The sequence below is a fragment of the Myotis davidii genome, unplaced genomic scaffold (genome assembly GCF_000327345.1).
Source record: "Myotis davidii unplaced genomic scaffold, ASM32734v1 scaffold698, whole genome shotgun sequence".
Classification (NCBI taxonomy): domain Eukaryota; kingdom Metazoa; phylum Chordata; class Mammalia; order Chiroptera; family Vespertilionidae; genus Myotis; species Myotis davidii.
In genome coordinates, this window is record NW_006290032.1 from 2,484,642 (window position 1) to 2,502,457 (window position 17,816).

The following is a 17,816-nucleotide window of genomic DNA, read 5'->3' on the forward strand; positions in this document are numbered from 1 at the left end:
CCTCTTCCTGCCACAGGCTCCAGCGACGCCTCCTGCCTAGTGGCCTTTCAGTCTGGCCCCTTATAGTCTGATTTTTTAAAAATATATTTTTATTGATTTCTGAGAGGAAGGGAGAGGGAGAGAGAGAGAGAGAAACATCAGATGAGAGAGAATCGTTGATCGGCTGCCTCCTGCATGCCCCCTGCTGGAGATGGAGCCCACAACCTGGGCATGTGTCCTTGGCCAGAATTGAACCCGGGACCCTTCCGTTTGCAGGCTGACGCTCTATCCACTGAGCCACACCAAGGGCCTTACAGTCTTTTTTTAATGGCCCTGGTTAATACCATTTTCTTCCGTCTAATGCTTGCTCTCCTGATATTTCTGTGACTCGAGTCTAGACTCTCTCCTGACACGGAAAGCCCTTCAGTTGAACTGCAGGCCCTCGCTCTGCGTCCCTGGACTGTCCCTGCTAGTGAGTGGTCACAGTCCCCTTTCACAGCCTTTGCTCAGGGCCCCGAAGTACTCACAGTGTCTGATGTATTCAGTTGTCCAGGCGCAGCCTCAGTTGGGCCTGCTGGACATGGCAAGGTCACGGCCCCCGTAGCGCCCTGGGTTTCTGTTCTTGTCTTTAGAGAGCATCCTCTCAGCTCCTGGCCTGGGGGCTGCTCAGCACACGTGCCATGGTGACTAAACGCCCAGAGCAGCACTCACAGCATGAAATGGGCTTTTACGGTTCTCACCTTCATCATCGGTCCATGCTCTAAACACTGGGCACAGTACTGAGATCTGTAGTTCACTTCACTGACAGGTACTAACACATGATAGGCTTTCTCATGGAGACCTAGCAGTCCAGGCTTGACACCTGTTTTCAAGGTGGTTGAAGGGATCCATTATTTACTCTTTGAGAAAAGAGGGTCATTTGTTGAAGTAAATGCCTTGGTGATGTTAGACCTGAGCTGTCCCACGAGCCTGTGGGGAGCACACCCCTGCATGGTGAGTTGCAGGTGTTATCATTGCATGGACCATCCCATGGACGTGAGTTACGTGGACTGTCCACGTGAGCCACGTAGGATTGTTTCTTAATTAACAGGAAACATAGGAAATTCTTCCCTGGTATTAAGTCCTAGATGTCAGCTACCATACCTTGATTTTTAAAAAGATTTTTAAAATCTTTATTAAAACCATACATTGCCAAAACCGGTTTGGCTCAGTGGATAGAGCACCGGCCTGCGGACTGAAAGGTCTCAGGTTCGATTCCGGTCAAGGGCATGTACCTTGGTTGCAGGCATATCCCCAGTAGGGGGTGTGCAGGAGGCAGCTGATCGATGTTTCTCTCTCATCGATGTTTCTAACTATTTCTCTTCCTTCCTCTCTGTAAAAAATCAATAAAATATATTTTAAAAAAAAACACAAAAAACCCTATACATTGTTTTTTTCGTTAAATTTATGAAATGAATGTTTCTTTTTATTTGATGGTCTTAAGCTGACGCCACAGGTGGTGAACAGTTGACCAACACTCGAGGTGTCATTAGCAGGAGAGCTGGCAATAAGTAGGGCACTCCTAGTCCAGCCTGGGAAACCGTAAAAGGCTTAAGTCCGTGAGGTTATAAAGGGCTGTATAAAGGGAAGTGTCTCTGCCAGATTCACCACTCACATGTCTTCTGCTTTTGAACCAGGAAAATATCTTGGAGAGGATCCACTTCCACATCGTGCCCAGCCGGGACGCGGACATGTGCACCTCCAAGTGCTGCGTCGCGCACCAGAAGTTCGCCATGACGCTGTACGAGCAGGTGAGGCGCCGACCTCGCTCCTCAGATGCCGTTTGTGTTCCACGAGCCGTGCATTAAGCGTCTGTTTCTGCCGCAGTGCGTGTGTCGTAGCTGTGGGGCCTCATCAGACCCTCTGCCTTTCACAGAATTCGTGCGGTACATTTCGACGACAGCCCTGTGGTAAGAACCGGAAAGCACCTTCACCAAAGCTTTACTAGCACAGCGAGGCCCAGCAAGCATTTACTTTGTAAGCCCACCGCACCCGTGAGTATCTGCTCTCTGTCTGGGACTTGGGCTGCGGCCATCGGAGGTACTCAGTGGTGTCTGTCTCAGTCGGGTGTTTCTGAGTTAGCCAGATGCACCCACCACTTAGTGAAATGTGCAAAACAGGAGTCAAATGCATGCCTGTTCACATCTAGAGCAAGTCTTTGGAACTGCGCAGGAGGGCTGGAAATGACCAGCAGCCTGGCCGTGTGGCTCAGTGGTTGGGCGTTGTCCCATGCACCGAGAGGGTGCTGGTTCGATTCCTGGGCAGGGCACATGTGTGGGCTCGATTCCCCATGGTGGGTGTGCAGAAGGCAGCCAATCTTTGATCGCTTTCACATCGATGTTTCTCTCTTTCTTCCTTCCTCTCTCTAAAAATCAACAAAATTATGTTTTTAAAAAACGACAAGCGAGTGGTCAGGGAGCTGCACATGACTCCCTGACTTCGGCAGGTGTGACCTTTGTAGTGGCCGTGTCCCCTGTGAGCCCCGCGTGTGCCCCGTGGTGATGGAAGCAGGGTAAGCAGGAAAGAAAGGAAACAGTGAACACAGTCCTCGATAGGTCTGCGGCCTGAAGGCCTCACCATCGCCTGGGATAGGAATTTCCTGGCTTGCCCGCCTGCTCCGCTCTGCCTGCCCAGGAAACAGTACTAGTTAGGGACCCAGAAGTATCGCCAGACTTCACACAACCACCATCCCTTGAACACTCCCAGCAGGCAGTGGAGAGAATGCTATGTGCTGTGTGTGTGTGCAAACACTGACTAAGGTACAGATGCTGTAGGTGTTTTAGTGCCGAAGCCAAAGGGGGTCGCTGACCTCAGTCAGATCCGTTGCTGGTTTCTCAGGCCGCAGCGTCATCTCCCGCAGTGAGGCGGCGCTCCTCATCCACCGCCCCTTCGCCCTCCTCCTCTGGGTGCAGCACAGCTGTTCCTAAGCGCTGTTGGGCAATAGCAACTGGGTTACTTGTGACTTGTGTGTGTTTAGCTTTTAGCATCTTGCTTGTCTGTACAGAGCTGGGGGGACGTCGGTTTAGAGAAACATTCCCTGAACTTGAGTCATTTGCGGCTGGTTTGTTCTCTTTGCATGAAGCGTAGGGTGGTTTGGAACAGGAGAGCCGCACAGAGGGAGGGCGGTAAGCCTGCGCTCGGCAGCTCCTGTGCGCGCGTGTCCCTGCGCAGTCGCCGAGGCCGTACAAACTAGCGCCCCGTCCGTGCGCCCTGGCCCGCGCCCCAGGTCGCAGGAGCCCAGACTGAATTCTGATAGTCTCCTTTGTGGGCATTGAGGATTGGAGATCACTTACTGAATGCTTACTGTGTTCCAGGCTTTCCATAAATTGTCACTTTAATCTTGACAACAACACTGTTTCGTTGATGAGGAAATAGGTTTAATAAGGTTGATCTGACACATAGACCAATTAAGATTGAAAGCCAGTGGGTTTCACTTCCGATTCAGTATTTGGCTGTCCACTCCCCCGACAGCCGGGTCTGATGCAGTCAGCGTTCGTGCTCTCTGTGCACGGTGAGGTGCGTGAGGAGGAGGGTGCTTTAGCTGTGGCTGCGTATTGTGTGCTGTTTACCGCTGACCTGTCAGTATGTCCTGCCCTGGGACTCACATTAAACAGAGCCAGGGCGTCTGGGATGGGAAGGAGGGGTACTTGAGCCACATTCAGCCTCTTGGAAATGCTTAACGACTTGCCTAAGGAGACCTGACGCATGTGTGTAAACGGTGACTCCAGGGAGGCCGAATAGAGAGTGGCAGGCACCTCGGCCCGATGACATGGCGAGCGTGCCGAGGGGAGCGTGGCTCTGGCCGGCCTTCCCAGTGGGCAGCCTGCTCTCAGCTGGAAGGAACTGCCCCTGAGAGCCTTGGGCCAGAGAGGGAGCCTGCCCACAGCCTGTTAGGTCCCAGTCTGTACCCACACCCTCAGTAACTGCTGTCATAATCCAAGTCATAATGTAAAACAGATATTTGACTTACAGCTGCCTTTAGACGGAGAGCATCTCACCTCGTTCGTGTAGTTCCAAACGGTGCTATACTTCCTGTGCTCCTCCATTCTTGACCTGATTTTTTATCACATACCCGCCAAATTTCATGGTTTTCACTTTATGGAAATTTATGGTTAATTTTTTATACAAAATCATGTTTTAAGACAGAAAAAGTGATCCTGCATATATTGATAACTTAGTATTTTTCATACATAATTTCATACATAGGCCGCATTTGGGACTGCTGCTTTCTTTTGTAGCAACGAAGTTGGAAGAATGGCGGACAGGCATGAGCGCGTGAGGCCCGAAATGTTTGCGGAATTGTTGCAAGCAGCGAATACCACGGATGACTATCGCAAGTGTCCCGTAAGCACAGTTTGGGGCTCTCGGTGGTTTCTGTGTGTGCGCTTAAAGGAGACATCCAGAAGTTACCATGTCATTTATTGTCTATGGAATTACTTTTAAGAATTTGTTTTTGCAGTGTTATTTTAGGTAACTATACCATGCGAGCTGTTTATCTCAGTACTAGTTCTTTAGACACTCAACATTGGAAGGATTTAGGTAGCATATGTAAATTTTTTTTTTTTTTAAGTTCAGAAATCTATCATTTCACTAAAGACACAGTTTCTTTTTTTTTCTTTGAACTTTACAATGGTATTCTTTTCTGATGTACTGTTATTAATCATTTCAGGGGTTCTATTTCTGATTTTTTAGACTGGATTCTTGTTTTAACATTTACAAAAATACTGAAGAAAAGCACTTTGATTTAAAATAAACTTCCTGTTTAATCAATAATTAAGAGAAATAGTTTGTTAGAAGTTTATTTTAATATGCTAAAGAATAAATTTGCAATGCATGTTAAGAGTGTGACTGCATCATGCAAACTGTATAAGGCGCCACCTGTGGTATGTCTGTTTCAGTAATTCCTAAACTTGCCTTTTGTGTTTTTCTTTAGAGTAACTGTGGCCAGAAAATAAAGATCCGCCGCGTCCTGATGAACTGCCCGGAGATCGTCACCATCGGCCTGGTCTGGGACTCCGAGCAGTCGGACCTGACCAGCGACGTGGTTCGGAGCCTGGCCACGCACCTCTCCCTCCCCGGGGTATCTCCGCCTTTCCTTCTCCTCCCTTGTAGTTTTGCACTCTCGGACACACATGCAGCGGCTGGTTTTCAGAACTAAGTGTTCTTTCTCAGAGAAGGAGGTTCATTGGAACTCTCTGGAGCTGCCCTAGTCAGGCTAACTGGACTTCCTCAGAGCCCAGGCCGGGAGGGGCTTTCGCTTCTCACTGTCTCCTGCTGCGGCTCCTATCACTCCAGAGCAGCGGTTCTCAACCTGTGGGTTGCGACCCCTACCCTTTCACAGGGGTTGCCTAAGACCATCGGAAAACACATATATAATTACATATTGTTTTTGTGATTAATCATTGTGCTTTAATTATGTTCAATTTGTAACAATGAAAATACATCCTGTATATCAGATATTTACATGACGATTCATAACAGTAGCAACATTACAGTTATGAAGTAGCAACGAAAATAATGTTATGGGTGGGGGTCACCACAACATGAGGAGCTGTATTAAAGGGTTGCGGCTTTGGGAGGTTGAGAACTGCTGCTCTAGTGTGATGGTGATGTGATCATAAATGTAAATGAACTGTTGGCTTATATGCTTTTACCATCTTAGTTAACTATTTTGAATTGGTTTATGTCACAATGAAACTTTTAGAAAATTATCTTTTAGGTGACAAGTTTAATGTGTGTTCACATATGTGATTCAATCAAGAACGATCAGAAAATGGGTGATTTATTTCATATTTTGAGTCTGTAGATGTACCGTGTCAGTTCTGTTGGAGACACCGTATTACTGAGCTAAAGTCAGGACTTCCTGTACTGCTCCTGAGGCGATGGAAGTGTAACTGGGGAGCGCACAGGGCCGTGGTGTCGTCACACCGGGCAGCGCAGGGTGGGCAGCACGCCCGGGAGATGCTGTTTATGGGGAGTCAGATACATGATAGCACATCACTGCTCTTCACTTTTAAGGATACAGTCCTAAATTACTAATTTTCCAAACAGCTTTTTTATAGGGTTACTGATGAAAATGCCAAAAACAGTGAACTTCACCTCGTCGGTCTGATCTGCTACACCAGCCGGCACTACTGTGCCTTCACATTTCACACCAAGAGTTCCAAGTGGGTGTTTTTCGATGACGCAAATGTGAAAGAGGTAGGTGACACTCTGAACTGGGATGCTAACTGTGGTTTATGCTCTTCAGGAATAAATGATGTAATAATGACCTACAATAATAAAAGCATAATATGCTAATTAGACCAGATATCCTTCTGGACAACCTTCTGGACGAAGCTGGGGCTGCGAGGGAAGCCCAGGTCCCGAGTGCCTGCTGGCAGCTGGAGGAAAGCTGGTGCCGGCAGCTGGGGGAAGGAAGGCCTACTCTTGCACAAATTTTGTGCTAGGGCCTCTAATATTAATATAATAGTGACAGTGATAAAAGGAATGTATCTATATATATAAAAGCCTAAGTGACTGAACAACCGGTTGCTATGACACATACTGACCACCAGGGGGCAGGCGCTCAATGCAGGAGCTATATCCTGGGGGTTAGTGCACTCCTACAGCCAATCTCATGGCCGGCCAACCTCCCGCTGTCCCCACCTCCTGGCCAAGGGACCCCACCCATGCACGAAATCATGTACCAGGCCTGTAGTAATTATATAGAATGATTATTAGATATAAATGCTTATATAAAATAATAAGTGATTTTAATGACAGTTCTTGGAATCCTTTTATTAGTTTTTGAAATCAGGTTTGTTTTGAAGCTGGCTCCATATCTAGAATAATAAAAGGGCGACAAATAAATGTTAGTGTAGCTACCAGGGATCCATACGCACCATCCTTCTGTCTGGTACACAAAAGCTTTGGACAGTTCACCAGAGGAGACAGGTGAACAGCCCTTGCACTGACACTCAGCCTGATTGGGCACAAAGAAACACACTCAGTTCACAGTGAGGTTCAGACTCAGCTGTTAGGAGGATAAATTCCAAAGCCCGACCTCACCGGGAGCGTGGAGGGCGTCAAACAGCCAGGACCCTGACTCAGGCGCATGGCAGTGCCGACCTCACCGGGAGCGTGGAGGGCATCAAACAGCCAGGTCCCTGATGCAGGAGCATGCAGTGCCAACCTCACCAGGAACGTGGAGGGCAGCAAGCAGCCAGGTCCCTGACGCATGTGCGTGGCAGTGTCGACCTCACCGGGAGCGTGGAGGGCATCAAACAGCCAGGTCCCTGATGCAGGAGCATGCAGTGCCAACCTCACCAGGAACGTGGAGGGCAGCAAGCAGCCAGGTCCCTGACGCATGCGCGTGGCAGTGCCGCATGGAGCAGCCACCTTAGAGAGGTGCGTCAGCTTCAGGCGCATGGCAGTGCCGCATGGAGCAGCCACCTTAGAGAGGTGTGTCAGCTTCTTGCACACATAATCTTACCATGCAGCCAGCAGCACCACTCCCTGAGGACGTGTCCATACACAGCCTGCCCTTGAGTGTCCCTGGGAGTTTTATTCCTATAACCCCACTGGGACCCCAAATGTCCATCAGCAGGTGAGCAGATAACCACGTTGTGGTCCAAGCGCACAGTGGAGCTTGATGCCCATCAGACAGGAATGAACTGACACGTGTGGGACATCCTAAACCATTGTGCCGATGACAGAAGCGAGACACACGGCCAAATACGGATTCCACTGACACAAAATTCCCTGACAGGAGGAAACAGTGACGGAAGGCCCTGCAGAGGGAGCGAGGAGTGAGGCTGCACACCTGTGCACACTCATCAGAATGCGTGGGCTTGCCGTGTGCCTGGGAGGGTGTAGTTCATGTGATTGTGCTCAGTAAAGCCAACGGGACATTCTGGTGCTTATGTTCTAAAAGCAGCTTTTGCTCGGATTTCCTCAGGCTTTGCTATAGCAGCTCTTTAAGAGGCTTCACCTGCGTCCGTGAGTAGACCTTTTGGCCGTCCTACTTGGCACCCACATCATTTAACTTGTCAAAGCTCAAAGGAGGACGTGGGTGTGCAGTCACCCTGTGAGTTTATATTTGTTTTGCTTTCAAGTTAATCTAGTTCCTCGAGTATGTCAGCGTCCCCGGTCAGGAGGGTCAGCAGCTGAGCGTGTAGTTTGAAAAATTCTTCAGACTTTTTACAGCCCTCCCTTCCCCGCAGAAGCCAGCATTCTAGAACGCACCAGTTCCTGTTTGGTTGGTTTTGTTTTGTTTTTAAATCAACGTTATAGGGGTACTAGAGGCCCAATGCACGAATTCGTGCACAGGTGGGGTCTGACCAGCCCGGCCCCGATCAGGGCCCAATTAGGGCTGGGCTGGCCGGCCGTGGGGCGGGGCTGTGGGCCAGCTGACCCTCCCTCAATTGGTGTGTGTGTGGGGGGGTGGATTGGGGGAGGGGCTGCGGGAGGTTGGCTGCCAGCCCTGCCCCTGATCAATGTGGGGGGCTGGTAAGGGGTGGAGCTGGCTAGGGGAGGGGCTGTGGGCTGATTGGGGTTGTGGAGGCTCTTTGGGGGTGGGGCTGGCAAGGGGGAGGGACCACAGGCAGTTGGCCAGCTGTCCCCGCCCCTAATTGGGGTAGGTGGGGCAATCGGGGGCAGCCAGCCGGGGGGAGGGGCCACAGGAGGTTGGCCACTGGGCCCACCCCCCCATCAGCCAGTTCACTGGCTTCAGTGGGCGTCATAGCAACCGGTCGTTCTGGTCATTACAGTGTTCCAGTTGCTGGCTTTATATATATGTAGGTAATTTACAAACCTTAAAACATACCTATGTAAGTGTTTGGCAACTGTACACACATCTGTGTGACCTCCACACCATATAGCACAAAGCATGCCCCACCCCCCCCACCCCCACCCCCGCATGGTCTCACGTTCCTGTCGGCCCCTCCCACCCCGCCCAGGAATCGCGGCTGCTCTCTAGATTAGTTCTGCTCCCTCTTCAGCATCGTGGGGATGGCCTTCCCCGTACACATCCCTCTGAGGCTGGCTTGCTTTGCCAAGCACATGTCGTTTAGGATTCACGCGTGCGGTGTTCCATCCTGTGGCTGTATAGAGCAGTGGTCCTGTTAAGGTAGGGAGAGTCTTGGTGTGAACACGTTTTTCCGTTGCTCCCAGCACCAGGTGGGATGTCTGGGTGGTCTGCTAAGTGTGCGGTCAGCTGTATGTGAACTGACAATGGCTGTCCACAGACACTGCGCATCTCCCTCCTCCCCGCGTAGCGCCCCTGCTGGGAGTCTCTTATGTTAGCCTTCCAGGGGCCCTAATGTTGCCTCACTGTGGTTTTCATTCACTTCCCTTTGAACAATGATGTCTTGGACAACTCTTCCTGTGCTTACTGGCCATTCCTATGTCTCTTTAGTGACGTGTCACTTCAGATAATTTGCCCATTTTTCAAGTTGGATTATTTTCTTCTTACTGAGCTGTAGGAGTTCTGTATCCGGCACAGCCCTCCTTTATTAGATATAGGTGGTGGTTTTGTTTTATTTTTTCCATTTTGTTAATGGCGTTTTTCATGGAGCAGAAGTTACTCGTTCATTTCATGGAATCCAATTTTATATTTTTTCTTTGGTTTGTTTGATGTCCTGGTAAGACATTTTTACTTTCCCTGAGGTTAATATTTTCTCGCATTTTCTTCTGTAAACTCGAGAGATTTTACATGACTCCTGAGTTCATTATTGGGCTTCAGGTGTAGTTGTGTCTTCTTTCTTTTTCCTCCCATTGCTGTAGCATCATTTGTGGTATCGACTTTTATATTTCCCCATTAAACTCCCTTTAATCGTTGCCAAAAGGCAGTTGACCATGTGTGTGAGAAAAGCTTTCTAAAATTCGCTAATCCAAATCTTGATAGAGAGTGTATAATTTGGCCCATCAACTTTTTAATGTTTAAAGATTTTTAATTAGACTCATTAAATAAAATAAAGTTAATCATATAATACAGCAGACAATTGAACGGCTGGCTAGCATCTGAATGTCGTAAACATCTTTAATGTGCAGATTATTTCAGCCCCTGCCTTTTCGGGTAGCAGGTTGCTGACAGGTTTGGTTTTGCCCCCTGTGGTTTTATAAAGGTGGGAACGAGATGGAAGGACGTGGTGTCCAAGTGCCTCCGGTGCCACTTCCAGCCCCTGCTGCTGTTTTACGCCAACCCCGACGGCACGGCGGTTTCCACCGAAGATGCACTCAGGCAGGTCGTCAGCTGGCCACATCAGAGACCCGGGGTGGAAAATATGGGTAATTCTTTGCCTTTTAGTTTAGTGTTTTTCTTTCTGACAGTCATACTAGGAATACTAATATCCTATGTAATAAAAGGCTAATATGCAAATGGACCAAATGGTGGAATGACCGGTAGGAGCTGCCCTCTGGTGGTCAGTGTGCTCCCACAGGGGGAATGCCGCTCAACTAGAAGCCAGGCTCACGGCTGGCGAGCACAGCGGTGGGCGGTGGCAGTGGCGCTAAGGTGTCTGGCGGCTTAGGCCCCTGAGGGCTCCCGGACTGTGAGAGGGTGCAGGCTGGGCTGAGGGGACTCCCCCAGTGCAAAAATTTTGTGCACCGGGCCTCTAGTACTGAATGTAAAATGAAGGTTGAGGATAATTTAAAAATTTACTTTCAGACGGAGTTCAGGAAGATTCTAATACATTGAGTTGATATTTATCATCTTTCCTGACCAGTGGCCTCACAGGCCCCGCTGGGAGCCACCCACGACAGTGGTCACACAGGCACAGAGGGGCTGCCAGCTGCGAGCTCTTTCTAGCAGGAGGCATTGGGATTGAAAGTGAGGTAGCCACCGGGAACGCCCAGAGCAGCGAGGGAGTCTGTGTGCATTCACGGCACTTAGAAGACCTTGGAAGATGTCAGTCCTCTGAGTTTCAGTAATTGTCTACAGTATTAAAAGCATCTGAAAGGATGACTCAGACACCTGTTCTAGTAGGAGGAGGAAAGGGATGATGCATTTGTGCTTCTCTTTTTAAGGATCTGAAAGGCCCTCGATTTATAAGTCAGATAATCCCAAAGAGAATGGATTTGGTGATCAGGACAAACAGAGAGAAAGTCAGAAATTTCAAACAGATGACATTTCATCCTTCGGTCGGAGCCACATCCCGGCGAGCAGAGGCCGAGGAGCAGGTATGTGTTTCAGTTGCGTCTTCACAGTCCCTGAGGAGACGTGCTGGCCCGGCTTCACTTCCTGACTCACTCCTGGCAGGGACCAGGCGACAGTGACAAGCAGCAGCAAAACTGCCTTTCCATTGATGCGCGTCTGAGATGTGTGGCCTCATCGGGACAGTTGGACCCGACCAGGGCCCGAGCTTCTCCACGGCTCCCAGCCCTCGCAGGCCAGAGGCAGTCTGGACTGTTACCAAAACTGTGGCTTCTCCTTCAGGTGGCCGTTACCAGCTTGAGAGGAAAAACACAGTTAACCATTCGGCTCACGTGCCAGAATTAAGTTTACAATTAGCGACTGCTGTGGCCGTTCAAAGCTACAGTCGAGTTTGTTTTTATCCTCGTCATTCAGCTCTCCTGTTATTGTCATCACACAACTTTAATTTTTGCAACCCGAGTTCAGAGACAGGTCTGGAGTGAGACCTCAGTGCGGTGTGCAGCACGGCTCAGAGACACCCTCATTCTACTTGGGTGGCTGTTCAGGATGCTTTGTAAGCAACTTTTTAAAAAAAAATTTGTTGTTAATCCTCACCTGAGGAGATTTTTTTCAAGAGAGAGTGGAAGGGAGGGGGAGAGACAGAGAGAGGGAAACATTGATGTGAGAAAGACACATCGATTGGTTGTTTCCCATACGAGCCCCACCTAGGGCTGGGGATTCAGGGGCCTTCAACTGAGGTATGTGCCCTTGACAAGAATCAAACCTGGGACCCATCAGTCCACAGGCCTACACTCTATCCACTGGGCCAAACCAGCTAGGACTGTGTTTTGTTTTTAAAATTGATTTCAAAGAGAGGAAGGGAGAGGGAGAGAGAATTAGCCATCAGCCGCTTCCTGCATGCCCCCTACTGGGGATCAAGCCCATGGGAATCGAACCATGACCTCCTGGTTCAAGGGTTGACGCTCAACCACTGGCCACACCAGCTGGGCAACTTCTTAATATATTAGTGAAATAATGTTTAACCAAAAAGGTAACCCATAATCAAGGAAGGTAAGATTCAGAATTAACAGTTACCATCAACAAAGAAGTACACTAAGTGATTTTTAAAATTCTAAATGGAAACATACCGTTTCCCTCTTATGTATTGTTGATACTTTGGATTAAGCCATTATCCGTTTTTCTAAACATACCTAATTGAAGCCCAGGAACTGTGTGTGTGTTCACATACACGTTGGCATCAGACAGCTTGGCGCTATCTGTCCCTACATGGGAGTGATGTGAACTTGGCAGGTTCGTTACTTCTGCTTTTCGATCCCAGATGGAGCTGTACTTGTGCTCATCTCGAGATGGGAGTGAGTTAGGACACATGGCGCCCATCACCTGCCTTTAGGTCTTACATTTCAGTAGAAGCTCATTCTCCTGCACACTCACTTTAGATGCTTGACAAGTTTTAAAGGTAACACGCATCTCCATTGCCAGGAGACATCACACTAACTTGATTTAGTTAAACATAAAAATGAGTTTACTCTTACTTTAATGCGTGTTTTGTTTTTAACACAGAGTGTCTTACATGTTTCATACAATGCAGTTTGTGTGCGTAGTGAGCAGTTAGAAAAGGATGTGCTTCCTGACTGGACGACTGGTTTCCCCTACAGCTAAGTCGGGACCCAGCGACACCCGCGAGAAGATGAAGGGCCTCTCCAGGGAGTGTGCCCTGAAGGCGCTGGAGCAGAGGCGCCTCCTGAGCTCGCAGAAGAGGGACGCGGGTCGGCACCGAGGTGAGCCAAGGGCGGGCAGCGCGCGTTAGAAAGGGGCCCTAAAGCCTTATCGGAACACTACATTTTATAGCTTGAGTACAGTTTAACCATCCTATCCTATATAATAAAAGGGTAATATGCAAATTGACCAAAAGGCAGAATGACTGGTCTCTATCACACACACTGACCACCAGGGGGCAGACACTCAATGCAGGAGCTGCCCCCTGGTGGTCAGTGTGCTCCCACAAGGGGAGTGCCCCTCAGCCAGAGGCCAGGTTCACAGCTGACGAGCGCAGCGGCGGTGGCAGGAGCCTCTCCTGCCTCTGCGGCAATATTAAGGATGTCCGACTGATCGGACATCCCCTGAGGGCTCCCAGATTGTGAGAGGGTGCAAGCCGGGCTGAGGGACCCCTTCCCCACTCCTCGAGTGCACGAATTTCGTGCACCGGGCCTCTAGTTTTAAATATATGTATCTGTTTATATGCCATGTACCTTAATATGATTTCTCTAATACACCTGTTGAACCTGTAGATGTAAATTTTACTCATTCTTGTTTAATTCTAGTCTGGAATACTTTGCTGTTTTAGCTTTTAATTCAAAGTTAAATGAATAAAAGTTAATTTCTTTAAATTTTTTTTAAATATATTTTGATTGATTTCAGAGAGGAAGAGGGAGAGGGAGAGGGAGGGAGAGAGAGAGAGAGAGAGAGAGAGAAAGAGGGAGGGAGGGAGAGGGAAACATCGATGATGAGAGAAAAGCATTGATTGGTTGCCTCCCACACCCTCCCTACAGGGGATTGAGCCCACAACCCAGGCATGACCCATGACCTCCTGGTGATGAGCCACACTGGCTGGGCAATTTATTTAATTTTTAATTAAAATTGATTGCAGCCCACTCGTGGTGCACTCAGTGAGGAGGATTATAGAAAAAGTGACAGGAGCTCACTTTCCTGGCGCCCCGACTGCCCCTCGGTCCCCATCGTTGTTCCATTCACCACGAGCCTCAGCACTTTCCCTGTGCACAGCCAGGTGTAACTGAGACGCGGCCTGTAGAAAGGGTGAGAGATTGACCTTTGTGTGCCCGCGTGTACAGCCACAGCAGGATCCTTGCCAGGAATCGCTGGGTCAGGGGGTCTGTTTTGGACTTGGTCGCTGTGGCTCAATTGCCCTCCTAATGGGGGACCCGTCCACGGTCCCACCACAGCGACTGGGCGTCTGCCCTCCCCCTCCGCAGCGATTGATCTCACAGACTTTCAACACTCTGCTAGCATAAGAGGTAGAACGTATTTTTATGATTTCCATGAACCATAAGTGAGGTGGAATACTGTTTTTTAAAAAACTAATTATCTTGTGATCTCTTTAGAGTTATTTTAAAGTCAGTATGTAGCCGTTTAATTTACAAACGCCTCAGCACAGGACTCGAGTCCTGGGTGGTGGAATCGCCGCTTACTCCTCCTGCTTAGACATCTTCTCCAAGTAGCTGTGGCTGAGGCGGCCCTGAGAGTGGTCGTGTGTCTCCTTATTTGTTTTAAAGATGTGCTGGATGAAGACCTTCCACGCGTCAAGTCCAGATCACCGCCTGCCCCAAACGGCTTCCGACAATACAGCAGTCGCCCCGCGTCCCCCGGTCAGGGGCGGGGGACATGTGGCCAGGACCCACCCACCCAGAGCCGGGCGTCTGCGCAAGTCCCCCGTGCGGGGAGGCCCCAGGCTCCTGGTCTGGGGGTGCAGGGCGACAGCGGCCCTGGATACGAGACAGACAGCAGCCTGGACTCTCGGGGTAAAGGCAGCAGCCGCCACAGCAGGAGCGGGAGCCGAGGCTGGAAGCCCATGAGAGAGACCCTGAATGTCGACAGTGTCCTCAGCGAGAGTGAGAAACGGCAGCACAGCCCACGGCACAGGCCGGGCGCCAGTCACACGCCCAGATGCAGGGACCAGAGCCCCAGCAGCTGGCCCCAGGGGCCGCCGAAGCAGAAGTGCTTGATGACCATCTACGAGGATGAAGCGAGGCCGGAGCTGGGCAGCAGGCGTTCCCCCGACGGCCCGGGGAAAGGCCTCGCCGAGACGGGCGTCCCTGGGGACGCCTGGCAGGGGCAGAGGACCGAGTCCGGCAGCGAGAGCAGCGACCACGTCAGCAGCGGAGCCGCCAGCCTGGACTCGCCGGGTGTGGACGGCGCCGGGACCGCGGAGCCCCCCAGGTAGTGCAGTCCTGGGAGGGAGCGCCCCTCCCCAGGCGCCTCCTGAATCATTTGAAGTGATTTTCAAAGTCCAGGGTCTGCTCAGTGTGATGGAAGGAGCTTGAGCTCAAAGGAACGACACCCGGGAACTGCGGGTCGTTCGATGTTTCAGGTTCTTGTTTTCAGTGGTTATTTCCAGATTCCAAAACACACAGCTGTGCAGGAAACGGAAATTATAGAAACACGTTCTCATGGCCGCATTGAAAGCTGGTGAAAGGTGCTACAGGTGTAAAGCGCAGCCCTGAGTGGGTTGCTGCGCGGCCATGAAGCCGGTTGTTTAATTCTTGCATCTAGTTCATGCCTGTTCTCCCGCCTCTGGCATTTGTACCTCGGACACCGGGGTATTTTATGCTCACAGCCCCGCCCGTGGAGACATAGTTTCCTTGAGCAGATGTGCAGCCACCCCACTGGGTTTGTGCTCAGCGATTCTGAGCGTGTGGGGGGCCCTGTCCTGGTCCATTGCACTCGGGAACCCGGAACCCTGCCCCCAGCCTGCTCAGCGGCTGGCTTCCTCCGTCAGCGTATCGACTTTATGCTTTTAGTCCATCCAGAACATTGTTCTCTGATATTAGATGGCGCTTCACCACCTCCATTACTAAACGCCAGGTGTGCAGAAATCAGCTGCTTGCGTTCCGTTAACAGCCGGGAACTTCTTGTCAGGCCAGGCAGGGGATTTCAGCTCCTGGGGAGGAGTGGCTTCGGGTGGTAGAGAGGTCGGGGCTTTGTAACCTTAGGTTTTACTTATTGGGCAGATTAACTTCACTTCCTCGCCTCAGTCTGCTGTAGGCTGAGGGTGATGAGTGCTCTGAGTGCCCTGGTGAGAGGCAAGTGAAATCCTGTGCGTTAACACCTAGAACAGCACGTGGCATTTCGATCGCCGAACGAGTGTTGTTTCCTTTCTCCGTCTCCGAGTAAACTGAAATGGTGATTCATGGTAGCTGACGTGTCCCGTGTGTGTTTTGTTCTGTTTTTAGTGACCGGAGTAAGACAAGCAACCAAAGTACAGAACGTGTGAACTGTGCCTCCCAGCAGAGTGAAAACCACCTGGAAGGTAACTTTTCATTTAAATGGATTGTAATTGTGCTCATCAGAGTGATGAAGCTAAAGCGGTCCTGTCAGGAGAAGTGATGAGCGATGAGGTGGAGGTGAGCGGAGCCTGTGCAGGGACGGGAAGGGAGTGTCACTCAGGGCGGCTCCGTCCTCGGCTGGACAGCGGTGAGGACCTCAGGTCCCAGGGTCATAGCGCTGTTTGTTCATGTCCGTGTGCAGGACGGTCAGCCTGCTGACTGACCCAGGTGATCATGGGCCCAGCGACGGGACCCCGTCGGCACTGATGCTTCTCTGACCACGGCTGATGGAGGTGGGGGTGCCCCGCACGGAAATCACTTGTTAGTTCCTACAGCTTCGCCCAGGAGTTGATTGGCACCAGGCACGCCACACTCCTCTCACTGGCCAGGCAGGCCTCCGCCACAGGCCTGATTGCAGAGGGGAAGGGCCATATCACAGGCACAGCACCTGGTGTCCACCACAGGGCCAAGGGCAAAGAAACTGTCAGCAGCTGCGGGGCAAGCTCAGTCGGAAATAGTGGGCACTGCTGCGGTCGCTCCGGTGCCCGTGGCGCGGTCGCTCCGGTGCATTGCCAGCAGCCAGTAGAAGCCCAGAAGCCAAAGGGGTTGGGGGGAGGGGGATGTACAGAACTTGCAGTGCTGTCGAGGGGTCCGTGTGTCTGGGAGGCTCTGGGGAACCATGAGCAACTACTATTGAGGTTTCAGGGACCAACAGTAGAAATGGGAAAATTCAGAGAATTAGAAGGAATTTAATTTTTCAAAATAAACAGTAGCTATAAAACACAAACTTTAAAGTTTGTTTTCAGTATTTATCCTCCTGAAAGCCTGTGGAGATCATTGTTCAGGTGGCAGACTTGAATATGGCTAAGCGCTAACTTATTTTGTTCCCATCAAAGGGTATAATATCAGAAGGAAACGCTGATATTGAGGAAATAGCCTTCCTTTCCCACGTAAATGTCCCGCCTGTTTAACAGATCTGATCACGTCTGGTAAGCGAGCATTACAGGAAGCAGCGAAGGGCTGGCCAGAGGCCGCGGCCGAGGTGGGGACCTTGAACAATGACCCCAGTTCAGGGTCTTGACAGAACGGCGCCGGCCTCCTGAGAGCATATCGCACAGGCCGTGGGGCCTGCGGTCAGGAGCGCGCTTTTGTGAGAGTGAGAGTGGGCACTGGTTTCCCATTGAACACGAGAGAGTGGGCATGTAGCCCACTTAGAACAATGTTTTTAAATATATTTTTATTGATTTCAGAGAGGAAGGGAGAGGGAGAGGGAGAGAGAGAAATGTCAATGGTGAGAGAGAATCATTGATTGGCTGTCTCCTGCATGCCCCCTACTGGGGATCGAGCCCACAACCCAGGGATGTGCCCTTGACTGGAATTGAACCCGGGACCCTTTAGCCCACAGGCCAACACTCTCTCCACTGAGCCACACCAGCCAGGGCTGAAACAATTCTTATGGTAGTAAAATACGTATGACCTTGGCCATTCTAATAACCACTTTTAAGTGACAGCTCAGTGGCATAAAGTCTACTCACATTGTTATGCAGCCCACACCTCCCCCATCACTCTCATCTTCTCACACTGAAGCTCTGCCCCCCCACCCC

General features: G+C 50.5%; 1 protein-coding gene across 1 annotated transcript in view; it reads left to right on the forward strand.

Annotated features, from left to right (window-relative positions):
• Window positions 1–17,816, forward strand: part of USP53 (ubiquitin specific peptidase 53) — a 34,019-nt gene that overhangs the window by 6,825 nt on the left and 9,378 nt on the right. Inside the window, exons 4-13 of the mRNA XM_006762902.2 lie at window positions 1,656–1,769; window positions 1,846–1,928; window positions 4,257–4,362; window positions 4,952–5,098; window positions 6,070–6,219; window positions 10,125–10,287; window positions 11,026–11,178; window positions 12,808–12,930; window positions 14,443–15,106; window positions 16,120–16,196. Coding sequence (XP_006762965.1) covers window positions 1,656–1,769; window positions 1,846–1,928; window positions 4,257–4,362; window positions 4,952–5,098; window positions 6,070–6,219; window positions 10,125–10,287; window positions 11,026–11,178; window positions 12,808–12,930; window positions 14,443–15,106; window positions 16,120–16,196 — 1,780 coding nt within the window. The remainder of the gene's footprint in view (window positions 1–1,655; window positions 1,770–1,845; window positions 1,929–4,256; window positions 4,363–4,951; window positions 5,099–6,069; window positions 6,220–10,124; window positions 10,288–11,025; window positions 11,179–12,807; window positions 12,931–14,442; window positions 15,107–16,119; window positions 16,197–17,816) is intronic.